Genomic DNA, 24,125 nt, shown 5'->3' on the forward strand with positions numbered 1-24,125 from the left:
GTTGAAGAATCTATCCCTCTGTACAGCTGCCCTCATGTACATATTAAGTAGAGATCGTTTAAACATGGATCTTGATAGAGCAAGCCTGGATCTGATGATTCGACTTTTGGAACTGGAACAAGATGCTTCATCAGCTAAGCTACTGAATGAAAAAGACATGAACAAAATTAAGGAAAAAATTCGAAGACTCTGTGAAACTGTACACAACAAGCATCTTGATCTAGAAAATATAACGGTGAGTTTTTTCCTTCCTTCTATTATTAAGCAAAAATAACTTTATGACTTTGGACTAATCATTTACCACTCCTAGCTTTGGTTTACAGCTTTGCAAATTTTCCTAAGGTTTAGCTCCAGTCATAAATACCATTACCTTTCTGAAATTTCTAAACTAGCTCATCTGTGTGTAGGGTTTTTGTTTCTTTGCCAATAAATAGCTGTAAATTTCCTATTACATTTTGTCTATTCCTTTTGTTTTCCCTTCCTCTCTAATCCCTCCACCTACTTTTAGGCTATTACTAGTGTGAATTCTTATTCTCAGAATTGCAGGAATCAAAATTCAGAGGATTTGCAAGGGCCATTTTCAGTGAGGAGCATTTGTTTATTCCAGAGTATCTCAGAGTGTCTTACTAAATGCTTCAGGGAACCCTGTTCAGCCCTGAAGGCTCAAAAGGAAGATTCCTAGGCTCTTGCCTCTCCCCCGCGCCCCTCCTTTTTTTTTGGAGGCGGGGGTGATGTACTGGGAATTGAATCTAGGGATACTTGATTATGAGTGAGCTACATCTTCAGCCCTTTTTATTTTTTGTTTTGAAACAAGGTCTTACTAAGGTTGCTGAGACTGACCTTGAACTTGGAATACTCCCTGCCTCAGCCTCCTGAGTTTCTTGGATTGCAGGCATGCACTACTATGCGTGACTGGCACCTACCCTTATGCTCAGCATAACTCAGTTATGTTTGAAATGGCTGTGCTGCTTTTGTTTGATTCCACTCTTACTTTGTTGCTTTTTTTTTTTTTTTTCCTAGTAGAATCAATAGTATTCCCGTGATTACTAGCTAGTAAAAGATAATTGACCTGTGACTCTGAAAAAGTAATATTGTTCATTATATAACCTGGCTTTCAAATGTAAAACATTTTCACTCATTGCCTACTCAACTGAATACTGCATCATTTGACACAAATTTACAGACTGCTTTGTACTAATCAGATATGTATATTGCTCTGTTTAGTTAAAGCAGAATTGGTTATGGATTCTGGTAAAGGGGGGTGAGGTAGGAGGAGAGCAAGCTGACTTTTAATGGTAGTGTGCAAAACTGGCATACATTCAGTGTTTTTCAATTACTAGAATTAGAAAAATAGATCTTGTGCTCAGATGGCGCATCAGTGATCCTTCCACGTTATCACACTATCTATATACTACCTTTAATTTTTATTTACTCTTAACATTTTGATAACACTTAATTTTTGATGCTATCAGAGAGTAAATTTGTACCTGTAATTTTTAGTTGCTGTGTGATTGAATGTACCTTTATTTTGATCTTCTGTATCGTTCAACATTAAGGCTTATTTTAGGTATCTACTATTAACATGATGATAAACTTGTTCAATGAATATGCACCATCTTTCATTGAGTTTATTATGATGATAAATATGAATATAAAAAACTGTCCTACAGTGTGTTAATTACTTGTCTTTCATGGTTAAAACCAGAGCACCATGGCTACTTTTATCCCCCCAGTGTTAGCTTTTCCTTCATATTATGTTTGTCTTAAAATTGTATAGTAGATTTAGTAAGTGGTTTTGTTCAAAAACTATCCCTACACTTTAGTTTTGTTTGTTACATTAATTGCTTCACTTCTCCCTTGAAATATATCATTAATGCTAGGCATTGTGGCACACTCCTATAATCTCACTAACTTGGGAGTCTGAGGTAGGAGAATTGGAAGTTTCATACTAGTCTCAGCAGCTTAGTGAGGCCCTTAGCAACTTGGTGTGATCCTGTCTCAAAATAAAAATTAAAGGGCAGAGTTGGGGGCGGTTACTGGGGATCTAGCTCAGTGGTAAAGTGCCCCTGAGTTTAATTTCCAGAACAACAAAAAAGAACTATTGTTACTGCTGATGGACCACTGAAAGATAATTTAAAGTAGTAACCTAATGTTTTCAGATCAAACAGTCAAGAGCTATTTGTTTAGAGAAAATTTTGGTTAGCAATTTGGCTTTGTTTCATTTTTCAAATAAAATGCTTAAATAATAGACTATAAAGGCTAATTTATTGTTTACTAATTTAACTTTAAAATATGAGTCTCTTTTATACTAATAGAAACAAATGCTAAAGATCCTTTTAACATAAAAACTTAGGAAAGTTTTCATTAATATTGACTTCTTATATCCTTTCTTGCTAAAACAAAGAATGCCTTGTTGGGCTTTAGTTTCACTCCTTTGACTCATGAACTGATGCACTTGAACCAAATTAAATTTGGTCATTAAATTATTCTTTGAGAGTCTTAAAATGAGAATTGGGAACAGCTGAATCTGTTTTGTGGTATTGGATTCTAGTTCTGTGTTCATCACCTTGAACAACTTCATTTTTATAAAAACTAGAAAATAAAGCATTCTAGATCCCTCTTCTAATTTTGTAATACTAAGATTTTCTCTGCCAAGATCCTTTGTTTGTATTTGTAAATATCTAATGTATATTCAGTTCCAAATATAATTTAGGCCAGGTTGTAAATTTGCATCTTTTGAAGGGCAGAAGCTTGAAAGAAAACCAGGTCTTTTCAGTCTTTGCTAATTAAAGCATTTCTTCCATTATGCTAAAGTTCCTTTATTACATCAAGAACCAGATTGCTCTTTGTTGGGAAGTAACTGTGTGCTTTAAAAAGAAAAACAATAGTTAAAGTCAAATACAGAGAGAGAAGAAAACACTAACTAGGTTGTGTGTATATGACTCTTAGCTTTTATGCTCCCTCTACCTGTGGTCCTAAAGCATCTGTTATTTTTAGAGTATACCTTTATCATAGTGGGCACATGAAGCCCTGCAGTATAAAAATTAAGAACAGTCTGCAGCATTTAGGTGAACAAAGGGTTTGTTACCATTTTCTACCCTTAGATTATTTAAAGTATTCAACTGGCATTCCCATACTTTGCTTTGGAAAGTGTTATTTGTTATATCCTTTGTGGTAAATTAATATATTGATTTATGATTAAATATATATGTATATATACACATACATATACATATTTTGATTCAACAGTCTTACACTTGAACCTCTGTTCTATAGAAATAATAGTAGCAATATATATTACATTGCACTGACAAAAAATAAGCTACTTTTTGGCTTTTTTCCCCCCTATGAAAACAAGTATGTAGTTAAAACATATTTTTTCAGTGTAGACTATTCTAATAAAAGTTGGTCCAGTTTTACTTATAAAGAGTACTTAATTTACTTATAAAAGCACTTACTGTTCTATAGAAAAACAAGAAAACCCTATGCTGGTAGCATGCAGTGAATTTTTGTAAAGGAAAACAATTTCTAAGATAACTGCCTCAGAATTATTGTTGAAAGTCAGTATTCATTAATGGTGCTTCTGATTTTTAGACTGGGCACTTAGCTATGGAGACATTGCTGTCCCTTACTTCTAAACGAGCAGGAGACTGGTTTAAAGAAGAACTCCGGCTTTTGGGTGGTCTGGATCATATTGTAGATAAAGGTATGGATATGTTCATGCATAATGTTTTTATGTATTATTTAAAGTCTAAGGAAAATACTCAATTTATATGCTTCAGAATAATTTCTTCAGTTGTAAAAGGTCTGTTCTTTTAGTGCTGTCTTGAAAAATCTAACTTTTGAAGCAGAGACTAGCAATACTTTGATATTGGGGGGTCTGTGGAAATAATAAAAGTTATCATACATTTCAAAATCTCACATATCAAACCAAACATAGAATAATGTTCATAGAGGTTCCAGTATATTCATAGCATATAAACAAATAACTTTTAATGTTAGCTAAGGATAAGTATTGAGGTGATAAGAAATACTAACATGTCCATTTCTTTATACCTAGTAAAAGAATGTGTGGATCATTTAAGTAAAGATGAGGATGAAGAGAAACTTGTAGCCTCATTATGGGGAGCAGAAAGATGTTTACGAGTTTTAGAAAGTGTAAGTATGGACAACTATTTTTGGGAAAATTATTCACTACCTCCCCAACCCGGTCCCGCCTTACTATACTGGGGGTTAAATCCTGGACCTCACATATGGCAGGTGGTAGGTACTCTACCACTGAGCCACTGAGATATATCCCTAACCCTTTTTATTTTATTTTGAGATGGGCTTGCTAAATTCCCCAGGCTGGCCTTGAACTTGGAATCATCCTGCCTTAGCCTCCTGGGATTACAAGGGTGCATCACTGCTCTGGCTGTTAGTCAATCTTAATTGTGTTTGAATGCATGTGCACACGTGTGTGTTTGTGTATAACTGCCAAATATTTTATTTATCCCTAGAGTTTTACATGTTAATCCAAGTTAAAATTAGTGCATGCATTGAGCAACCAATTCTTAATGAACCATTTAAATGAGCAGTTTATTATTAAAAGAATACATTGCTCCAAATAAAGACTTGCATATAGGATATTTTTGTTTTTGTACTAGGTGTTGAATCCAGGGGTGCTTAACTACTGAGCCACATCCCCAGTTCTTTTTATATTTTATTTTGAGACAGGGTCTCACTAAGTTACTGAAGCTGGCTTGGAACTAGTGATCATCCTGCCTCAGCCTTCTAACCCACTGGCATTAAAGGCATATGCCATGACGCCCAGCCATGCAGAGTTTTTAAAAATATGTGCCAAAGTTTATTCTACACTTAGCATGGAATTTTACTTAAGTACATTAATTTGTTTGCAGGAAGCAGTAATTAAACACAGATAGTGTTTTCCTTTTTGGTTTTGAAGATTGAATTTATGGCCTTGTATATGCAAGTTTTTTGTTTCATTTTAATTGATAAGCAATTTCTTTAGCTTTTATTTTAGTCAGACTGTAGGCGCAACCTAATTATAGTTTTTGGTTTGGGAGAATGACAGTATTGACCTGCAGTAAGTATATTTTGTTCTTTGACTTTTGTGAATGACTAAACCTAATCCAGTGTAGATTAGAATTTTACTGCCAGTAAGTTTCAGGATTCATAAATTGTTGATAAGTTTGGATTAGCTAGGTATTTTTAAAAATTAGCTTGTGGCATAGAGGAAATTGAAATTGTTCTTTATCTTCTAGAGGGCTTCAGATACATTAGATATGCAGATGTTATTTCTTCATTAAAATCTATGCTAAATGAATCCACTTAGGAACTTTATAAAGTTTTAGTTGGTGGAAGATTTCTGATATTCAAAGTGCTTTGCATTTTATTACAGTAAATGTAAAGAATACATTAATTATGAATGAGCAGTTAATAAAGTGATGTCTAAATTTCATAATAAATTTTAGTTGCTCTGTTATTTTAAAAATAAAACCTATCAGTTGTAGAGTTACTTCCTTAGATGACAAGGACTTTTCTTCCTCATCTTTTATGGCACCATGTAGAACGGTAGTGTTTGCATAAATGAAAGATGGATTGCCACAATCATTTCATATTTTTCCCTTTTAGGTAACAGTGCACAATCCAGAAAATCAGAGCTACTTGATAGCATATAAAGATTCACAACTCATTATTTCATCTGCTAAGTAAGTTTTTCTAAATCTCATGTTATTTATTTAAAACACTTGGATTGACCATAAAGGAAATAAGGTCATATTACCTTCATAAAATTTTTGTTAACTTCTGTGAATCAGAATACATTATAGAGCAAAAGTTGAGACTACAGATTCTGGAGCCAAAATACCTGGGTATGGATTCCAGCTTCATAAAATTTGCTGTAAAATCTTAGGCAAGTTACTTAATTGGTGCAAGTTCTTTACAATGGGTGGGTAATAATTGTATCTATCCACCCAGGGTGGTTATTACAATAAAATGAGTTGATATATATGGTAATACATTTTATATACATATATATATTTACATATATATTTCAAATGTGTATACATAAATAAGTGTATAGATTTTAAATTAATTTAAACTTTTGTATTAAATTATGTATAATGTATACTAACATTGAATTAGTTAATCTTATAGACCCAGAACAGTTTTTATCATTTAGTAAATACTAAGTATTAGTCCTCAGGTTTTTGTTTTATTTTTGCTGTTGTTATATGTGGACACAATACCTTTATTTTATTTATTTTATGGGATGCTGAAGATTAACTCTAGTGCCTCACACATGCTAGGCAAGTGCTCTACCACTGAGCTACAAGCCCATCTAGTCCTTAGTTTGTTGTAAGCAGCCTTTCCTAGCTCTCTTTTTCTATTCTTCATTTATATCTTTTCCCCAAAATCTCTTATGTCGTTTTCCTCATTCCACACTCCCCCTTCATCACAATTAGGCTAATGCTCTCACCTCAGTGGATGTATGTCTTCAGTCCTGGTTCTCTTATTACAACAGCTTCTTCTTAATATCTCTGTCCTAGTTTTTTATTTCTCTGCCCTAGTTCTCTGGCCTTTAGCCTAGCCACCACAATACCACAGGGAGTTAACTTTCTCCAGGTCTCTGCTTTGAAAAAATGATCTTTAACTCCAAGTGTCTGTTATTCCTTATTGTTGTTGAATATGTGTCCAATTTCCAAATCAGAGGAAGGCATACTGCTGTCTGACTCCAATACATCTGTGTTTTAACCTCTTTTACTTTGGAGAATTTCAAACTTAAGTAGACAAAATAATGTGGTAAACTCTTGAACACATTACTTAGCTTGAGTAATTACCAGTTGTGTCCATCTGTACTTTTATTTTTTCCCTCCTATAATATTTTAAAGCAAATTCAAATGTCTAATTACCTCTATTTTCTTTTTTGTCTTATACATTTTATATGACATTTAGTACCCCTAGCACATAAACATTCCAGTTGTTACCATGTGTTATTCTCCCTTACCAAGGAGAATTCTTGTAAGTTAAATCAGTTTCTGATGGTTTTATTTTTTTTTAAATTATTATTATTATTTTTTAACTGACAAAAACTATACATGTTTTGATTTTAGAAGTGTGCGCGCTCCCCCCCCCCTCTCTCTCTCTCTCTCTCTCTCTCTCTCTCTCTCTCTCTCTCTCTCTGTCTCTCTCTCTCTCTCTCTCTCCCTCTCTCTCTCTCTCTCTCTCTCTCTCTCTCTCTCTCTCTCTCTCTCTCTCTCTCTCTGGTGCGGGGTGGTGGTATACTTCTTAAGCCTTCACAAGTTCCTTGGAAAGGTGGTATTTACTTTGATAGATTTCAGCTCTTTCATCGTGATTAGGAAATTTGGGTCAAATGTCTTAGAAGTGGCAGTAGAGGTCAGAATTGGGTGTTAGTGAAAAAGCATTCATGTGGTATTGTGAGCTTTTCAACAGAACCAGGAGAGATGCAGAGAGATCATAGAAAGGTTCAATAGTATGTACTCTCTCCCCTCCTTTCAAAACCACAATTTAGCTCAGTACTACTTGAGAACTGTTGAGTTACCAGAAACAACAGTATAATTCTGTCAACATCTGCAAACATCAGAACATATTGTTTGGGGTTAGACATCATGAGGAATACCTTGTTAATCAAAATATTATAAAATATTAGGAGTTTTATCAAATTTCCTCTGTGTTTCAAACAGCAACTAGGAATGAGTTAAATATGGTAGAATTTTCTCTAAAGGTTTTATATGGTATATAATACACAATGAATCACCTGAGAGTTTACTTGATTCTTCATTGGAGTTTTAAAAAATAATTACGGATTTAGTGATTTAAGTAAAACTTTCAGAAGTACTAGACTTATTTAAGGATTTTATTTCCTTGTTATTTTGGGTAGAAGCTTGAGAATCCTAGAGTATAGTTCATGTCTTTTTTATTACTGCCAGGAGATATGTCATTTAAATGACATCAAGTTTTAAAAAGTGATTTACTCTATGTATATCAAGTAATCAATACTTACTTTCACTAGATAAGTTTATTTTTTTAATTATTAATTTTTCTTTAATATAAAAGGAAATATGCTTAATGTGATATTAGACTTGGTTGATACATGACTGAATAGTTAAGACAACTTCCAGAATAGGAACGAAAAAGATAATCCGACAGTTTTAAGGCCCAAGTAGACAGAAATTTATTGTGTAACATTTTTTGCTATAATGGTATACATTTTATTTTCTCCTAAGAGCATTACAGCATTGCGAAGAACTGATTCAGCAATATAACCGTGCTGAAAACAGCATATGTGTAGCTGATAGTAAGCCTCTGCCTCACCAAAATGTAACTAACCATGTGGGCAAAGCAGTGGAGGACTGCATGAGGGCCATCATTGGGGTGTTGCTCAATTTAACTAATGATAATGGTAAGTAATAATTTCTCACTGAAAGATTGTATAGAAAAACAAGTTATTACCTTTTTTTTCTTTTCTTGATGTATCGAATTTTAAAATTTTCATAATGTAATTGACTTACTTCAGCAGGTGTAAACTACTTTTAGGAGTTGATACTTTTAGAATTAGCCTATTAGTTTTGCCTGGAAATATCAAAAGTGTATTTCAGTAAAGAAATAGCCATGCAATTCTAATATTCATTTTAATAAATGTAGTTCTTGGTGTCATCAGGAGGAATCAATAACACTTTTCCCTATTTCTGTTTCTTTATTCAGAATGGGGCAGCACAAAAACAGGAGAACAGGATGGCCTTATAGGCACAGCAATGAACTGTGTGCTTCAGGTTCCAAAGTACCTACCTCAGGAGCAGAGATTTGATATTCGAGTGCTGGTGAGTTGAAGTGATTCCTTCAGAAATGAGTATTTTGTCTAACTGATGATGAAAACTTCATCTTGGTTTGGGTTTAAGAATCATTTTTTTAATACATGGTGAATTGTTTTGATGAATTTCCAGTGAATGCACTTCTTATATTTTTCTTTTTTTTAATGAAAGACCCTAATAGTAAAAAAAAAAAAAAGTTTTAAAAGCTGAAAATGGTGATTAAAAGCTAAAGGAATCATTTTTTGAGAGGACTGGTATCTTACATGTTGTTTTTTGCCATTTTATAGATAGAAAACAGTGATTAGGTTTTTAATTGGAATTAAAGTATGTGGTATGTGTTTATGTTCTCACTGTGATAATACGTATTTTTAAATTTTTTTGTAGGGCTTGGGTCTACTGATTAATCTAGTGGAGTATAGTGCTCGGAATCGGCACTGTCTTGTCAATATGGAAACATCCTGTTCTTTCGATTCTTCCTTCTATAGTGGAGAAGGAGATGATAGTTTAAGGATAGCTGGACAAGTTCATGCTGTTCAGGCTTTAGTACAGGTAAGCAATGACTTAAACTGACACCTGCAGTTTTGTTTAATCTACCTGGTTCTTATCAATTAGAACTTTTTACCCCTTTTTGTTTTTCTGTCTTCCTTTTTTGTTTAGAACTCCTGAGGCATCGCTTTGCTATTGTGTATAGGGAATGTCTTTCAGAGCTGAAAAAATGCTTAAAGAGTCATAGTTTTATAGAATGAAACTTTATTTTAAACCAGAATTTTTAACCAGTTAAAATTCTGGTATGATTTCTCTATAGGTCATTAAGGGGTACACTTATTTAGAATGTACCCCCACTTCATTCTGCTGACATTTCTTAACTAAGTAATCACTCCTTAAGGATTGTTAGCAAAATGAAGCACTGTTAGCAGAAAACCAGAGACAAGGCACATTTGTTTTATAAATCACAAGTAGCACCAGAGACAAGGCACTTTTGTTTTATAAATCACAAGTAGCATATTGATATCACATTGAGAATCTATCCTTGACCATCCAGTTCAAATCCCCCAGCATTTACTTACTGATCCTGCCCATGCCTAGGACTCTGTTAGACTCTGCTGGACCATAGAAGAACTGGAAACTCTGAGCAGGTCTGGAAAGGGGCAAATGGCTAAGCATGGAAGATAATCAGATGAGATTGTTTCATTGAGTCATTTAAAGTCATTTTCTATTATCCTATCTTGTTCTCAATTATGTGTAATTGTGTGTTGACCACAGATAAAAGTCATCTGCATGCCTTTTTTTTTTTTTTAATTCATTTTTATTGTAAACAAATGGGATACATCTTGTTTCTCTCTACATGAAGTAGAGGCATACCATTTGTGTAATCATACATTTACCTAGGGTAATAGTTTTTGATTCATTCTGGTTTGTTTTGTTTTGTTTTTTTGGTCAGATGCAGAATACTCAGTCTTGAGGAGTCTTGAAATTTATCTTTTGTTATTTAGAACAAAAGTATATGAAACCTGTGAGAAATTATTGTGTTCTATACCAATAACTGTAATAGTAAACAGTAGTACTACTAATTTATTGTAGTAGGCTATTTTTTGGTCTTTCAGTATCATTTGAGGGATTTATTTAATGCTGAATTTTATGTTACAATATTTGGTATCTTAAGTTATCTTAAAATTTTTTATAGACCCTATGACACATTTATTTTTCTGCTAAAAGAAGCATTTCTTCCCTTTGTAATTTAAGGCCAGGGATATAGCAGTGTAGTTTGTTTTTGTTAGTTAAAACTTTATTTTTTTTTTTAATTTTTTTTTTCTTTCTCTTTTTGTGGTGCTGGGGATCAAACCCAGGGCTTTGTGCTTGCAAGGCAGTCACTCTACCGACTGAGCTATCTCCCCAGCCCAAAACTTTATATTTTGAAATCATTTTTGTCTCCTGGGAAATTACAAAAATAGTATGAAGAATCCTAGTATGTACTCTTTACTCAGCTTCCTCTAATGGTGACATCTCATATACCTATAGGACAATATCAAAACCAAGAAATTAATATTGGTACATTACTGATAACTAAGTCTTCGTGCGTTGGTGTCACCATTTTTAACCTGCACTCATTTGTGTGTGTAATATATATTTCTGTGCAATTTTATTCCATGTATAGATTTATAGTCTCACCATTACATTAAGGAACCACAGAATTCCCTTGTGCTGCCCACTACCCATCTTACCTACCCTTCCTGTCTTCTACTTAACTGTAACCTCTTCTCTAGCTTCAGGTTTTGCCTTTTTCAGTGTTACATGAATAGAATCCTTTTGAGATTGACTTTTTTCACTAAGCTTATGCTTTTGAGGTCTATCCATGTTGTTGCACAAAACAGTAGTTCATTCCTCTTTATTACTAAGTAGCATTCCCCTGTATGATCGTGATTGTACCACAATCTGTTTTCTGCCTTTTAAAATTTAACGTGGGTTCAAATGGAACCAAGAGTGAATAATGAATGTCCCCAGTGGTTGTTTTTCAAGAAATAGATGATATGTTTTACTTGCATAGGAGGAGTTAATTTTCAGAAGCCATCCCATATCCCAAGTTGTTTTAGAGATAGCTTCAAATTTTTCTTTGGTGTCTGGTTCATCTAGGAATATTTAGTACACCCAACTCAGTATTTCTCTTTTATTCTATGTATTGTAGACATGCCTTATCAGGATATCATTCTGTATCTTGTCTGGTTTTGTTTTGTCTTTTGTGGTTTATCATTTTTTTTAATTAGTCCACAAAGTTTTTGTTTTTGATTGTGGGAGAATGGTTAAGATGTGGTAGAAAAAAATCATGTTCATACTGGTACCTTTTATACTACCGCTGATCTTAATTCAGTTATTCTCAAGTTAGGTAATTCTAGTTACTAACATTAACTTTCTTTCTAGTTGCACTCAGCTACTTGAAAAAAATTGATTCATCAAGTAATTTTAAAAATTAAAAATTACATATTTGTATACATATTTTTTAAAATTCACATTCAAAAAGGTTAAAATGCATATATCCATTTCCTAAAAAGTTATCATTTATAATTTTTGTGTCTGGAGAAATTATATTTATTCACAAATGTGCAGTAATTTCTAAGTAAATATAATCTTCCTATACATAGTGATTAGTGTATACTACTTTTTTGCCTATACTTACTGTTCTTGAGTTTTTTTATGTCAACACAGATTTCACAAATTTTGTAATGAGTGCAGTACTATTCAGTAGTTCACCAATCCTCTACCAATACACTTTTCAAATGTTTTGTTGTTGGTTTTCTTTTGTTACAGAAATAAGTATACTGAATCTGGAGCCATATTTTCCCTAAGTGTGTGTAGTAATTTTCTGACTTAGAAATTGTTGTGGCAGAGTATGTACATTTAAAATTGATACTCAACCACTACCAACCATATGCTTCCTTTCACTTTGATTTATACTTCTCAAAACAGTTTAAGTCCTATTTCTTCATACTTTTACCAACATCGGACGTGACAATTTTAATAAAGTTTGCTAGTCCCAACAATTTCCTAGATACCTTATGCACATTACAGTAAATGACATTTTTCACATGGCCAGAAACAGTAGTGGACCATCCTTTTCATTTTTCTAAGACTTTGCTAACTGTTAACTAGCTACCCGTTTGGGACTTTTCAAAACCAGTAATGGTTCCTTATGTCTTCACAGAGTAATTTACAACTTCATTATTCCTTTTTCAAATTCTTTGATTGCAGGATTTTCCTCAGGATTTTATTCTCAAGTATTATATCCATCTGTATTTACCAAATTAGAAATTAAATCTGGGGGAAATTATATTAACCACTAGAGCAATGGTGTAATCATATGTCATATAGATTCTACAGAATTCCTTTGTATATGTAGAGAATGAAGGAAGTCTGCTGACCTCTTAATTTTGACTTTCCAGTCTTCCTGATAGGGTCTCAGAGACTGGCAGGGATTCTTGGACCAGTTTTGAGAATTGCTATTATTTTTCCAAGGGTATTGTCTTATGTGTGTTCTTTTGACGTTTATATCCTATTCTCTGAATACTCAGCAGCTGTTGGAGGCTTGCTTGACATTTGATTTTCAGGTAGTATCTCATTAGTAACTTGGACCATTTCCCAAATCATGTCAGCAGGTATATTGGATGCTTTCTGTGTGTTCAACACTGAAGCAGCATAGGGAAAATAAAGTAAGTGATGGCAAGGAATTTAGTGTTCCTTTTAGACTATAGGGAACACAGAGTACACAGGTTACTATAGTTTTCCCTGTGTACAAGGGCATGTTGTTTCTCCCCTGATATTATGTAGTTTTATTCAGGGTTCTTCCCCTTTTTTGAATTTTCAAATATTATCCAATTAGAAAAAATTATGGAGACCTTTATTCTTGCAAACAATACCTGCATCATTAATAGATTACATAAATGAATCCCAGCAGCAATTTGTTATTTTGACTTTCCATGTGTTGTAGAGGAAAATCCATTTAAGCTCACTCAAACCCTCTTCATATATATTTTTTTTCTTTTTTCTTTTTGTGTTTTGGTTGTGGTGCTGATGACTGAACCCAAGGCTGGGCATGCTAGGCAAACCCTCTACTAGTGAGCTATATCCCCAACCCAAACCGTCTTTTTTTGGGTAGGTGGGTACCAGGGGTTCAAATCAGGGGCACTCAACCACTGAACCACATACCTAGCCCTATTTGGTGTTTATTTAGAGACAGGGTCTTACTGAGTTGCTTAGTGCCTCACTTTTGGTGAGGCTGGCTTTGAACTCATGATCCTCCTGCTTCAACCTCCTGAACCACTGGGATTACAGGTGTGCACCACTGTGCCCAGCCAAACCCTCTTCTTCTTCTCCTTTTTAATTTCTTTTTAGATGTTGATACACCTTTTTTTTTTATTCATTTGTTTATATGTAGTACTGAGAATGGAACCCAGTGCCTCACACATGCTAGGCAAGTGCTCTACCACTTGAGTCACAACCCTAGCCTCCCCCCTTATTTAAGGCAAAATATTGGATATATAAATGTCAGTGATATCTTTTTAATGATTTTTAAAAATAATTTTATCAGCTTTTCCTTGAGCGAGAACGAGCAGCCCAGCTGGCAGAAAGTAAAACAGATGAGTTGATCAAAGATGCGCCTACCACTCAGCATGATAAGAGTGGAGAGTGGCAAGAAACAAGTGGAGAAATACAGTGGGTGTCAACTGAAAAGACTGATGGTACAGATGAGAAACATAAGAAGGAAGAGGATGATGAAGAACTTGACCTCAATAAAGGTATGTTTATTTTGAGTGGTATATTCAAACTGACAGTAATGGTTTGAGTTTGGTTTTTTCCCTTCAAAATATATTTTAATACATGTATTTTAATTTTAGATATTACTTTAGGGCCTCTCAGTTTCAATCCAAATAAACTTTGATAGTTCAGTGCTTGATAGTTCTCCCTAGCAGTGAGGAAGGTACAAGTCAGTGGCAGGCTGGCTAGTAATGGGAAGAGTATGGGTCCTTCCTTGGCCCTCTCTCTTTTATTCTTTGGTTAAAAAAAAAAAAGTAGTAGCTGAATATTATGGTTTTTCCAGTTTTTAACTTTTGAGATTCTTTTATCAGCTTCACTTTAAACTGAGATCTTTCTTGCAATCCTCCTCAGAGTGCCTCTGAGTTCAATCCCCAGCACCACAAAAAAGGGGAGGGAGGAGGGAAGTTAAACAAAACAAAACAAAAGAACCCACTTTCAAAAGAAAAATGGATAAACAAAATGTGGTACAACATTAAAAATAGAATATTTGACTATACAAATAAGAAATATGATATTAACATGATATATCATATATCTGATAAAGAAGCATATCACAAAAGGTCACATATTGTGATTCTTTTTAATGAAATGTGTGACACAGGAAAATCCAGAGAGACAAAGTAGATTAGAGGTTGTCAGTGGTTGGGGGAGAAATGGTGGTTGATGGCTGCCATTGGGCATGCTGTTTCTTTAGAGCTGATAAAAATGTTTTGGCATTAGGTAGCACTACAATTTTGTAAATATAATAAAAAATACAACGCTTATTTACTTTAAAAGGGCATATGTATTACATAATTTTTTTTTTAGTTGTAGGTGGTGCTGGGGATTGAACTCAGAGGCACTCCATCACTGGGCTACATCCCCGGTCATTTTTGGGTTTTTTGTTTTTTTTAACAGTGTTCTCAAACTTGTGATCCTCCTGCCTCATTCCCCATTCCTAGGTATGTGGTGGCGCACACCTGTGATCCCAGGCACACCTGTGATCTGGAGGCTTAGGCAGGAGGATTGCAAGTTTGAGACCAGCCTCAAGAACTTAGCAAGACCTGTCTCAAAAAATGAAAAGGACTCGGGATGTAGATCAGTAGTAAAGTGACCCTGGGTTCAGTCCTCAGTACCAAGACAAAAAAATGCTGCTGTGAACAGTTGTTGTAAAAATGTTTTCATTTCATTTGGATATATACATAAGAGTGGAATTTTTGGGTTATATGTTAACTCTATTTATAAACATTTTAATGAAATGCTAAAAACTGTTTCCCAGTGTAACCGTACCATTTTACGTTCCCATCAGCAATGTATGAGGGTTCCATTTTCTCTGCACCTTCAAAAATTGTCTTTAAAAATATTTTCAGTCATTTTAGTGGGAATACCTAGTAATACCTTGTTGAGGTTTCAGTTGCAGTTCCCTGGTATCTAATGATGTGGAACATCTTGTGTGTGTTGGCCTTTTGTCTGCTTCAGAAATGTCTGTTCAGGTCCTTTGGCCAGTTTTCAGTTGTGTTCTCTTTTTGTTACTGAGTCATAAGAATTCTTTATATATTCTAAACACTCAGCCCTTATCAGATACATGATTATATGCTCCCATCCTGTGAGTGTCTTTTCACTTTGTTAATAGTGTCTTTTGTTAAAAGTTGTAACTAGGAAAGTTATGGTTTTAATTTTTTTAAAAACATTTTTATTAGTTGTTGACGAACCTTTATTTATTTATTTGTATGCAGTGCTGAGACTTGAACTAGTGCCTTACACATGCTAGGCAAGTGCTGTACTACTGAGCCACAGTCTCAGCCCCAGTTTTAATTCTTATATTTGGGTCTTTATGCCATTTTGAGTTAATTTTTATTAATTTATAATATCATTCTAGCACCATTTGTTGATTTTTTTTTTTTTTTTAATAACAGAATGGTTGATTTACATGGTGTTATATTATTTGGTACAGTGTTATAACTCTTTTTAAATATTCTCAGCCCTTCAGCATGCTGGCAAACACATGGAGGATTGCATCGTGGCCTCCTACACTGCTCTACTTCTTGGGTGTCTCTGCCAGGAAAGTCCGGTAAGTAAATAGTTAAAAAGATTTTTATCTATCTTTATAAAGATTCCCGTATGACAACTTTGTACCATTGCCTAATTCAGTTATTTATTTCTTTAATTTTTTTTCCAGTTACATCTACTTTATTCCAGAAAGGCTTTTGGTTGATTATAGTATTGTTTAAACAATTGTATTTCTTCCTTATTGAAGGAAAAAAGCAAATTTCTTGGTTTTCTTTTTCTTGTACTCCTGACATCTTTATTTCTTTCCAAATAAAGTTTGGAGTGAAGTGTTGATCTTTATGGCTTTATTAGAATGCTGTGCCTGTCAGAATCAGGTTATGAGATTTAAAAAAAAAAAAAAAAAAATGGTGGTGGGGTGTTGATATAATGTGAATAACAAACTGGTCAGGGTGCTTTTAATCTTAAGAAAAAGGAAGCTTTACATGAATGAAATTAAATGAAAATTAAGATAGCATCTAATGTTAGAGACTTTTACATGTTTGCTGCAGTTTTCAAGGTACATTACAAAGTATATAAAATTATTTTAGTACCTCAACGAGGTTATTTGGGGATTCAGATTGTTTCTTTTACCTACTGTCCTTGGTATGTTGTTTTGTCCATTGCTGAAAGTGCTCCTTGTGGCCACAAGCTGACTATAGCTAGAGTCATCTAGTTTAATAGTATAGGATTCAGCAGTAGAGGTCCCTTCTTTTTAAGACATTTTTCTCCCCTTGGAAGGGCCTCTCTACCCATCGTTTACCAAGTAGACTTTCCCCAGCCTTGGCCAGCATTGGATCTTGCTTTGTCTGAAACAGTCTCTGGTAAAGCAAATGGGATTACTGTGAGTGATTTAGATCATCAGAATTTACCTATGAGAAATACATGTCTAGATACTTCTAAAACTACTTTTGAGCACAGAGTAGATGGTTATGGCTATTGGACAGTCTGCTGCCACAGGAAAAACAAAGATGTGGCATAAAAATAGTATATGAAGGAGATGTCAGAGTCATTGTGAGTGTCCTCAAACTGGGGCACAGGTGGGTATTTTTAAGTGAAAGGTAAATTGGCAAAGCCAGATTAAGGATTTTTCCCTAGGAACAAGGGCATTCAGGAGACAGAGTAGAGAGATCTGTAGTGAGAGTGTTAACTTAAGAAAAAAACAGGGGCCATCTGTATTTGAAATTTGTTTGAAAACAGAGGCCTTCTCTTTTTTAGAAAGAGGGTTAGAAGAAAGAATGTAAAGATAAATGATGGTTTTATTTAAGGAGACACGTATGCTGACTTTTGTGTGTGGGTCCATCTACCCACTCATATTTCTTCATTTTAACCTTTGAATTGCCTTTTTGCACTTTTTGTATATCCATTCGTCTAAAGTCCTATATCATTTTCTAATTAGTCTTGCTTGTTTATCTTTTCCATTATTTATATTGCTAGCAATCTAAAATGCACACCATCCAGCTCCATGTGGCCCCTCCAGGCACCCACTGCTTTCAAGTATCCCAACCGAAATTCTCATCATGGCTTTGAATACCTTGCAAGATCTTTATCCCCCTTTCCTCTTGGCTGTCTTTTTCCTTATTTTGAGTGACAAGATTTTAAAATAAAAGAGGAATATCAAATGAAGGGAAAGAGGAAGAAGCAGGTCTTAAATAAAAACAACCAACATAATATTTAAATCAGGAGGATGTAGCTTAGTGATAGAAAGCTTGCCTAGCTTGTATGAGGTCCTGGATTCTGTCTCTAGCACTGTGGGAGAGGTGAAGAGTTTTAGGTATTCTGTTTTGCACATACCCTGGATTCATTCATATTTGATCATGTTAATTAAGGGTACTTTAAATTGTGTTAGTACCATGTGATTTATCTTGGGTCATTTTTTCCCATATTAATTCATATTCTTGTTTGTAGCTCTCTTGTCTCTAAAGAAATGAAAAGGTTCTTAAGTCGTGGATAGTATTGTGAATTCATGGATCCCTACACATATATGTGTGTTGCCGTGGAGGATCATTAAGTTTAACCCCAAAATCTAGATGATAGTACAAAATGTAAAGGAAATTAGATTGCCCAATGTGGAAGTGGAAAAGGTAGAAAATACTGCCTGTAGTCAAGAACAGCATACGTATTAGGAAACTCAGAAGAATGCACACCTTTTCTGATGCCCATCCTAACTACCAGTTTATATCTGGTGTCAGTCTCCTTGCTGCCCTTCCAGCTCTCTTGCCTTTCTCCATTCCTGAAATTTAGACACTGCCACCAGAGCTATTTTCATGTGGAGTACTTGTTGATCTTATAGCCTCCTCTCTTTCAGTTCCCCTTAGGTTGCTGTCCTTAAGAGAATAATGGCTTTGTTTACTGCTAGCAGGCCCTAAACTTAAGACTATTTCACTACTCCCCAATTCAATACATCGTACTTTGGATACTTTTTAAATTTCCCAAATAGTATATGCTATATCATGCCTTTTGTTTTTGTGCCTGCCACCCTTTGTTTAAAACAAGTGCTGTAACTGTCTTTCCCATTGCCTCAGTCACTGTAAATGTTGCATTCTCTAGATTGTTGATAGAGGTTGATTAATTTGGATTAATGAGGGACTTTCATCCAAAACATAATAGCTAATAATTTATTCTGCATTGTAGAGGTGTCCTTTTCTACTAAACAGTCCTCCAGAGACACCAGTCACTACAGTGCCCACCACTGTCATGGCTTTTGGTGCAGAAGCTTAGTTTGAATGTGGATGATTGGTACTGCCTACATTAGCAATGTTTGAATTAGTTCTTTCTGAAACAGTATTCATCCTACTGTGTTGCTTTATAATTTCCTCAGTACCCTAGTGGAAAAATAGAAGAAAGTGAAGGAGGGGCTAGTGACAGATTTCCTTAGAATAAGATGTAGTCTCTCCTTCCTTGCCACCATCAACTAAAGTCAACTTAGAAGTATCCCTCCATCACCACCACCTTTATTTTGAATACTCAGACTTAGGAGGACATACTTTTGTGGCCTTTATTATAGTTGAGTCCTTTTTCAGAAAGCTTTTCCTTTTATTCTTTCTGAAGCTTTAAATTAAGCATTTCTAAATATAATAAAACAGTTTTAAAGCAAATCATGCAGTATTTTCCTTGTAAAAGTTTGTTTATATGTAACTTGGCTGCTGCTTATTAATAATGAAGAGGAACACCTTAATCTCTCCTGGCATTGACCCAGAATCTCTATGTCATAGATTATATTTTGGAAAGATCTAGTTAATTCCTATTCTGAATAATTCATTTATGCAGCATGAGAATTTTTCTTCGATCTTTTTTTATTTCATAAGCAACTCCGTGAGTGTATTCTGAAGTATAACACCCTCTCCCACCTCACACACACATACTTGGTACAGTTTATTATTCCAGGCCTTTCTCTGTGCATTTACAAAAGTCGATATGCACAGAAATGTTTCTTTGAAGCCTTTTTCAGCTTTGTCTTTTTCTCTTTCTTTCCTGGGGGTTGAGGGTGGGAATGGGGGGCAGGAATAGGAGATGGACAAACTCACCAGAGCAGAGTAAGTGAACATGTAAAGGGAAATAACCAAGGTGTTCCAAGCACTTTGTAGAAATTTGCAATAATATGTATGCTGTGACCATCAACACAGGATAAGGTGCAATTTCATTTTTTCTGCCAGTTGATTTTTTTTTTTTTTTTTTTAAATCTGTTTCCTCAGATCAATGTAACCACTGTGCGGGAATACCTGCCAGAAGGAGACTTCTCAATAATGACAGAGATGCTCAAAAAATTCCTGAGCTTCATGAATCTTACTGTAAGTGGTTTTATTTCAGTCTGTGGATTAAAAAAATATTAATACATTGACATAAAAACTAGTATGACCATAGCGATTGCAAGAAAAAGAGGATTCTTTCTTAAATTTAATAACTGTGTTTTATTTCTTCAAGATAACAATTTTTATGGCAAAATACTATTATAAAAGCCACAATTTGGGGGCTGGGCTCAGTGGCAGAACACTTGCCTAGCATGTGTGAGGTACTGAGTTCAATTCTTAGCATCACATAAAAAATCAAGGCATTCTGTCCATCAACAACTAAAAAAAAAAAAAAAAAAAAAAGAAAAGAAAAACAAAACAAAAAAAGAGCCACAGTGTAATCTCAGTGTACTTTGACTTGTAATGTTCAGGTTAGTAACTTCTTTAGAAATTAAACTTTGATTTAATACTTTTACAGTTGTGTTAAATATTAACCATTACCTCTTTCCCTTCCTTTCAGTGTGCTGTTGGAACAACAGGCCAGAAGTCTATCTCTAGAGTGATTGAATATTTGGAACATTGCTAGCTGCTTTACCTTTGCTTCAGGTGCTCGGTAATGCTGGAGCTATCCTTAGACAAAGAAAAGTCATGAAAGAAGTCCTTGAAGATATATCAAGAATATTCATCAGTATCATTCATGTTTGGATTTTTAAGACCATCTGATTTCTTCGTCATGCATTCTGCATTTGCTAAATGACAGTTACTACATCAATCTGCAACTATCAAAAATGAGGGAAAAGGTTCAGGCTGTTAACAATTCCATGCAGTATTTAAAAACACTTACTTGGCAGAGTTTATACCCTCCCCTTGTTTTCTTGCTCTATTCTGGGCAAGTTTTAAGGGGAAAATTTGTGCTGCTGTTAGTGCAACTGCTGTGTATGTTGAGCCACTGTTGTCATGCCAGCCAGGTGCAAAGGCAGCTTAGCTACTGAGGTATCGAATGTTCTGAGGACATTCTAGACAACAGCTTAGTTCCTTTTTCAGGCTCATTTGCTTTTGCTTTTTTGTTGAATGATTCCAATCGTAAATAAAGCTTTTAATAATTTTGTGAATTTTTTTGTTGTTGTTCCCTGAACTACTGTCTATATTTAAAATTAGATGGAATCCAAAGATACAAGGGATAATAGTATATTTTTTTATTCTTGATTAGGTTTGGGTGTTGGACTATTTTTCACTTTTGAGACCATACCATATTCAATATCATACCATAATGTGTCATAGCTATAGATGCAAGAAAACAACAGTTTGAGGGAATATTATATGATGTGCCCTGTTAAATGAATAAGCAAAGTAGACAAACCCAGGGTAGTTTACACTTTTAATGCTAGGGAGGCTCTTGAAACATCGTTTTGAGGGAAGCTTTCTAGATATATTTTCTAATATTCAGTACAGTAAATATAAGGAAGCTAAAACACCAATGTTGAATTCATGTTTCCAGATAACGTGTATATTCTTTCTATAGAGTGACAGGATCAATTGCATAAGCGCAAAGCCTTAAAATTGCTGGTTTAGAGAAGACCCTTTTTCCATCCAGATTCTTTATTCATAGAACAGTTGTCATTTGGAAAACAGCATTGCGGATTTTTCATGTATTGTTCAAATCACTGGTTATACCATTTTTTTTTTTTTTTTAAATTGGGCCTGAAAACAGGCTTTTCATAGATCTATTTCATTAATACTTTTAATTACCTTTCAGGTACTGGTAGTTAAATCATGTTTCTTCATTGGATTTGTAAAACTTGAAGCCATAAAAATATTGGTTTGGTGTGTATTGGGGAAAATAACTAAAAGTCTAACTTTTACCCATTTAGACTTTGTTATTTCCTTGTATAAAGTGACAAACCGGGGCTCTTGTATCAGTGCCAGCTGTAATGTTTTTTAATGCAGTGGCTGCCTTCTATTGTCTTCCTATTTTTGATAATGCAGATTGTTGGGAAATCTATAAGGAAGTAACTCATTCCAGGCAAATTTTCTTCCTTCTACCCCAAACCCCTTACCTATCACCTTTTAAGAACACAGTATGCCAGTGTAACATGGGAAAGATTGAGATTGTATTTGCCATGAGTATAAAAACTAGCTTAGCAAACTGTTTAAAAACATTGGTAAATTATATCCATAAATTAATTAGTTATAGATATATTTTGTTTAATTATTTTTAAATAAATTGATATTTATTAATCATTGGATTTAAATAAAAACAGATTTTTGGTAAAAATGACTTGTGGCAGATGGTAAGGGATATAAAAAATTTGGGTGAGATCAATCAGGGTGAAATACATTTTTCTGTTACACTGGTAATCATTTGAGAATTGATTTACCTCAGTGTTTAACAGGTTTTTGTTTTTTGTTTTTTAAATAATAACTAATTGTCAAGCACTGATAGAGATGCAGATTTTGGTTGGGGGTAGGGGTGAGGGAAGATACCACCTCACCAGCTGCAGTGCATTTGTGTGTTTTTAACCCTCAGAGAACTCTGCATTTTAGGGTACTTGAGGCTGACTTGCAAATTAACTAAAGTTTTAAAGTAACCTTTTTTTCCATTGTAAATATTTCTGTAAATACTACCAATTGGAAATTAGAACAGTAGAGTACTTTTCTGAATCCAATCCTATTTTTATTTTATACAGTATTTCTCAGCTGTGATCTTTGGAGCAAAAGCCAACGGCAGGAAAAAATAGTTTGTACCAGTTTCATGAAGTATGTCTTTGGGTTTTTGTAAATAATTTTAACTCAAATAAAATTGCTACTTTCAATACATATGTTGTCTTTAACATAAGTCTGTTGGCCTATTTTGGAGAAAGAAGTCTCAAACTTGATATGGCCAGCTTTAATGGCCAACACAGTGTTTCTTGAGTGAATTTCCACTTTAAATGTACACATAAACAGTTTAACCCATTTTTGTTAAATATTTTATTATGTACTTGTAAATATTCATCTGAATAGAATGTAAACTTCTAACAACCTAGTCTACTTAGGGATGGTGGTTTTCTGGTTGTCTTGTTAGGTAGGCCCTTAGCATACTTATATTGCTTTAAATCTTGCAGTTTGCTTTTGAGGTTTTATAGCTGCTGCTTAGTTTTTTCCGTTTTCTTAGTTGTCAGCCGCAGCCCTCCTGCATTTACAGGTAGATTCCTTGACACCTCTTACTAGTTTAAACCACAAAAGTAGATTGAAGGATCTTTCCTGGGAGTTCCCATCTACTTCTCCCTACTTACTTACAAACACAGCATGTAAGAGGGGTTTAATTATACAGGCAGTGAATACAGAAGGACCTAAATCACACACAAATTTTGAATCCTAGCCCTGATATTGTTACTGTTTTTGAGCAAATTTTTGGAACTCTTGCCCCATTTACTCAATGGAGAAATGGGCACAGTACATGCCTCCTGGCTGTAAAAATTAAAGAAGTGCATGAGAAGAATTAGCACAGTGTTCTAAATTTAGTGAGGTCTTAATAAATGGTAGCTTTTACCATGTTACTGTTTTGTTATTTCCATTCTTGGGAAGTTAAAATGTTGTCAGCAATGGAGTAGAATACTGGGACTGGAAGGGTACCTGCAATGATGACCTCATATCATTGAGGTTAGTGGGTTTTGATTATGTTAGCACCAAATCTCCAAAATTGCTGTTTCCAAAATTGGTCTTGTCAGTATCTTCATGATGACTAACAAAGCCAGGAGGAAATCAAGCATATTTCAGTGATTATTAAAATGTTTCATTCATAGCCTTTAAGTTTTTCTTATATTAGAGGAACATATCAAAAGAGGTTTGCATGACTGTTAATGGCCCCTGTATTGGATATTTAGATGAGTAACTTCACATAGATATCTCTGAACAAAGAAGTCAGTAAATAACTACAATTGTTTGGTCAGACCTCTATTTTCCTATCTAATGTGTGTGTGTAGTTTTGACATTCAAAATGCCATGTACTGGCTTGAGCAAAAATAGGAAATCATATTTGTATACTTACTACTTAGTTTTTAGTTCATGAACCTGTCTATTCAGAATTGTATTACAGACTGTGTAGACAAATGGAACTATTCTGTTTAAGGATTCATTGATTTTATTGTATTATACTAAGGAGGTTGTGATAACAGATAGATGCCATAATCCCTAGAGCAACCAGTAAGAAGTAAAGCAGAGATAAGCTAGAACTGCCAGAGGAATA

At 34.4% G+C, this 24,125-nt stretch overlaps 1 protein-coding gene across 4 annotated transcripts in view; it reads left to right on the forward strand.

Annotated features, from left to right (window-relative positions):
• Positions 1 to 22,714, forward strand: part of WAPL (WAPL cohesin release factor) — an 88,022-nt gene extending 65,308 nt beyond the window's left edge. For all 4 annotated transcript variants that reach the window (XM_079138193.1, XM_079138190.1, XM_079138192.1 and 1 more), the window contains 11 exons: positions 8 to 235; positions 3,595 to 3,706; positions 4,061 to 4,158; positions 5,635 to 5,711; positions 8,250 to 8,425; positions 8,728 to 8,843; positions 9,219 to 9,383; positions 13,915 to 14,122; positions 16,103 to 16,191; positions 19,862 to 19,957; positions 20,418 to 22,714. In XM_079138193.1, the coding sequence (XP_078994319.1) occupies positions 8 to 235; positions 3,595 to 3,706; positions 4,061 to 4,158; positions 5,635 to 5,711; positions 8,250 to 8,425; positions 8,728 to 8,843; positions 9,219 to 9,383; positions 13,915 to 14,122; positions 16,103 to 16,191; positions 19,862 to 19,957; positions 20,418 to 20,483 (1,431 nt within the window). In that variant the 3' untranslated portion in view covers positions 20,484 to 22,714. The remainder of the gene's footprint in view (positions 1 to 7; positions 236 to 3,594; positions 3,707 to 4,060; positions 4,159 to 5,634; positions 5,712 to 8,249; positions 8,426 to 8,727; positions 8,844 to 9,218; positions 9,384 to 13,914; positions 14,123 to 16,102; positions 16,192 to 19,861; positions 19,958 to 20,417) is intronic.
• Positions 22,715 to 24,125: the final 1,411 nt, after the last annotated feature.

Source organism: Sciurus vulgaris (genome assembly GCF_902686455.1).
Source record: "Sciurus vulgaris genome assembly, chromosome: 4".
NCBI lineage: Eukaryota > Metazoa > Chordata > Mammalia > Rodentia > Sciuridae > Sciurus > Sciurus vulgaris.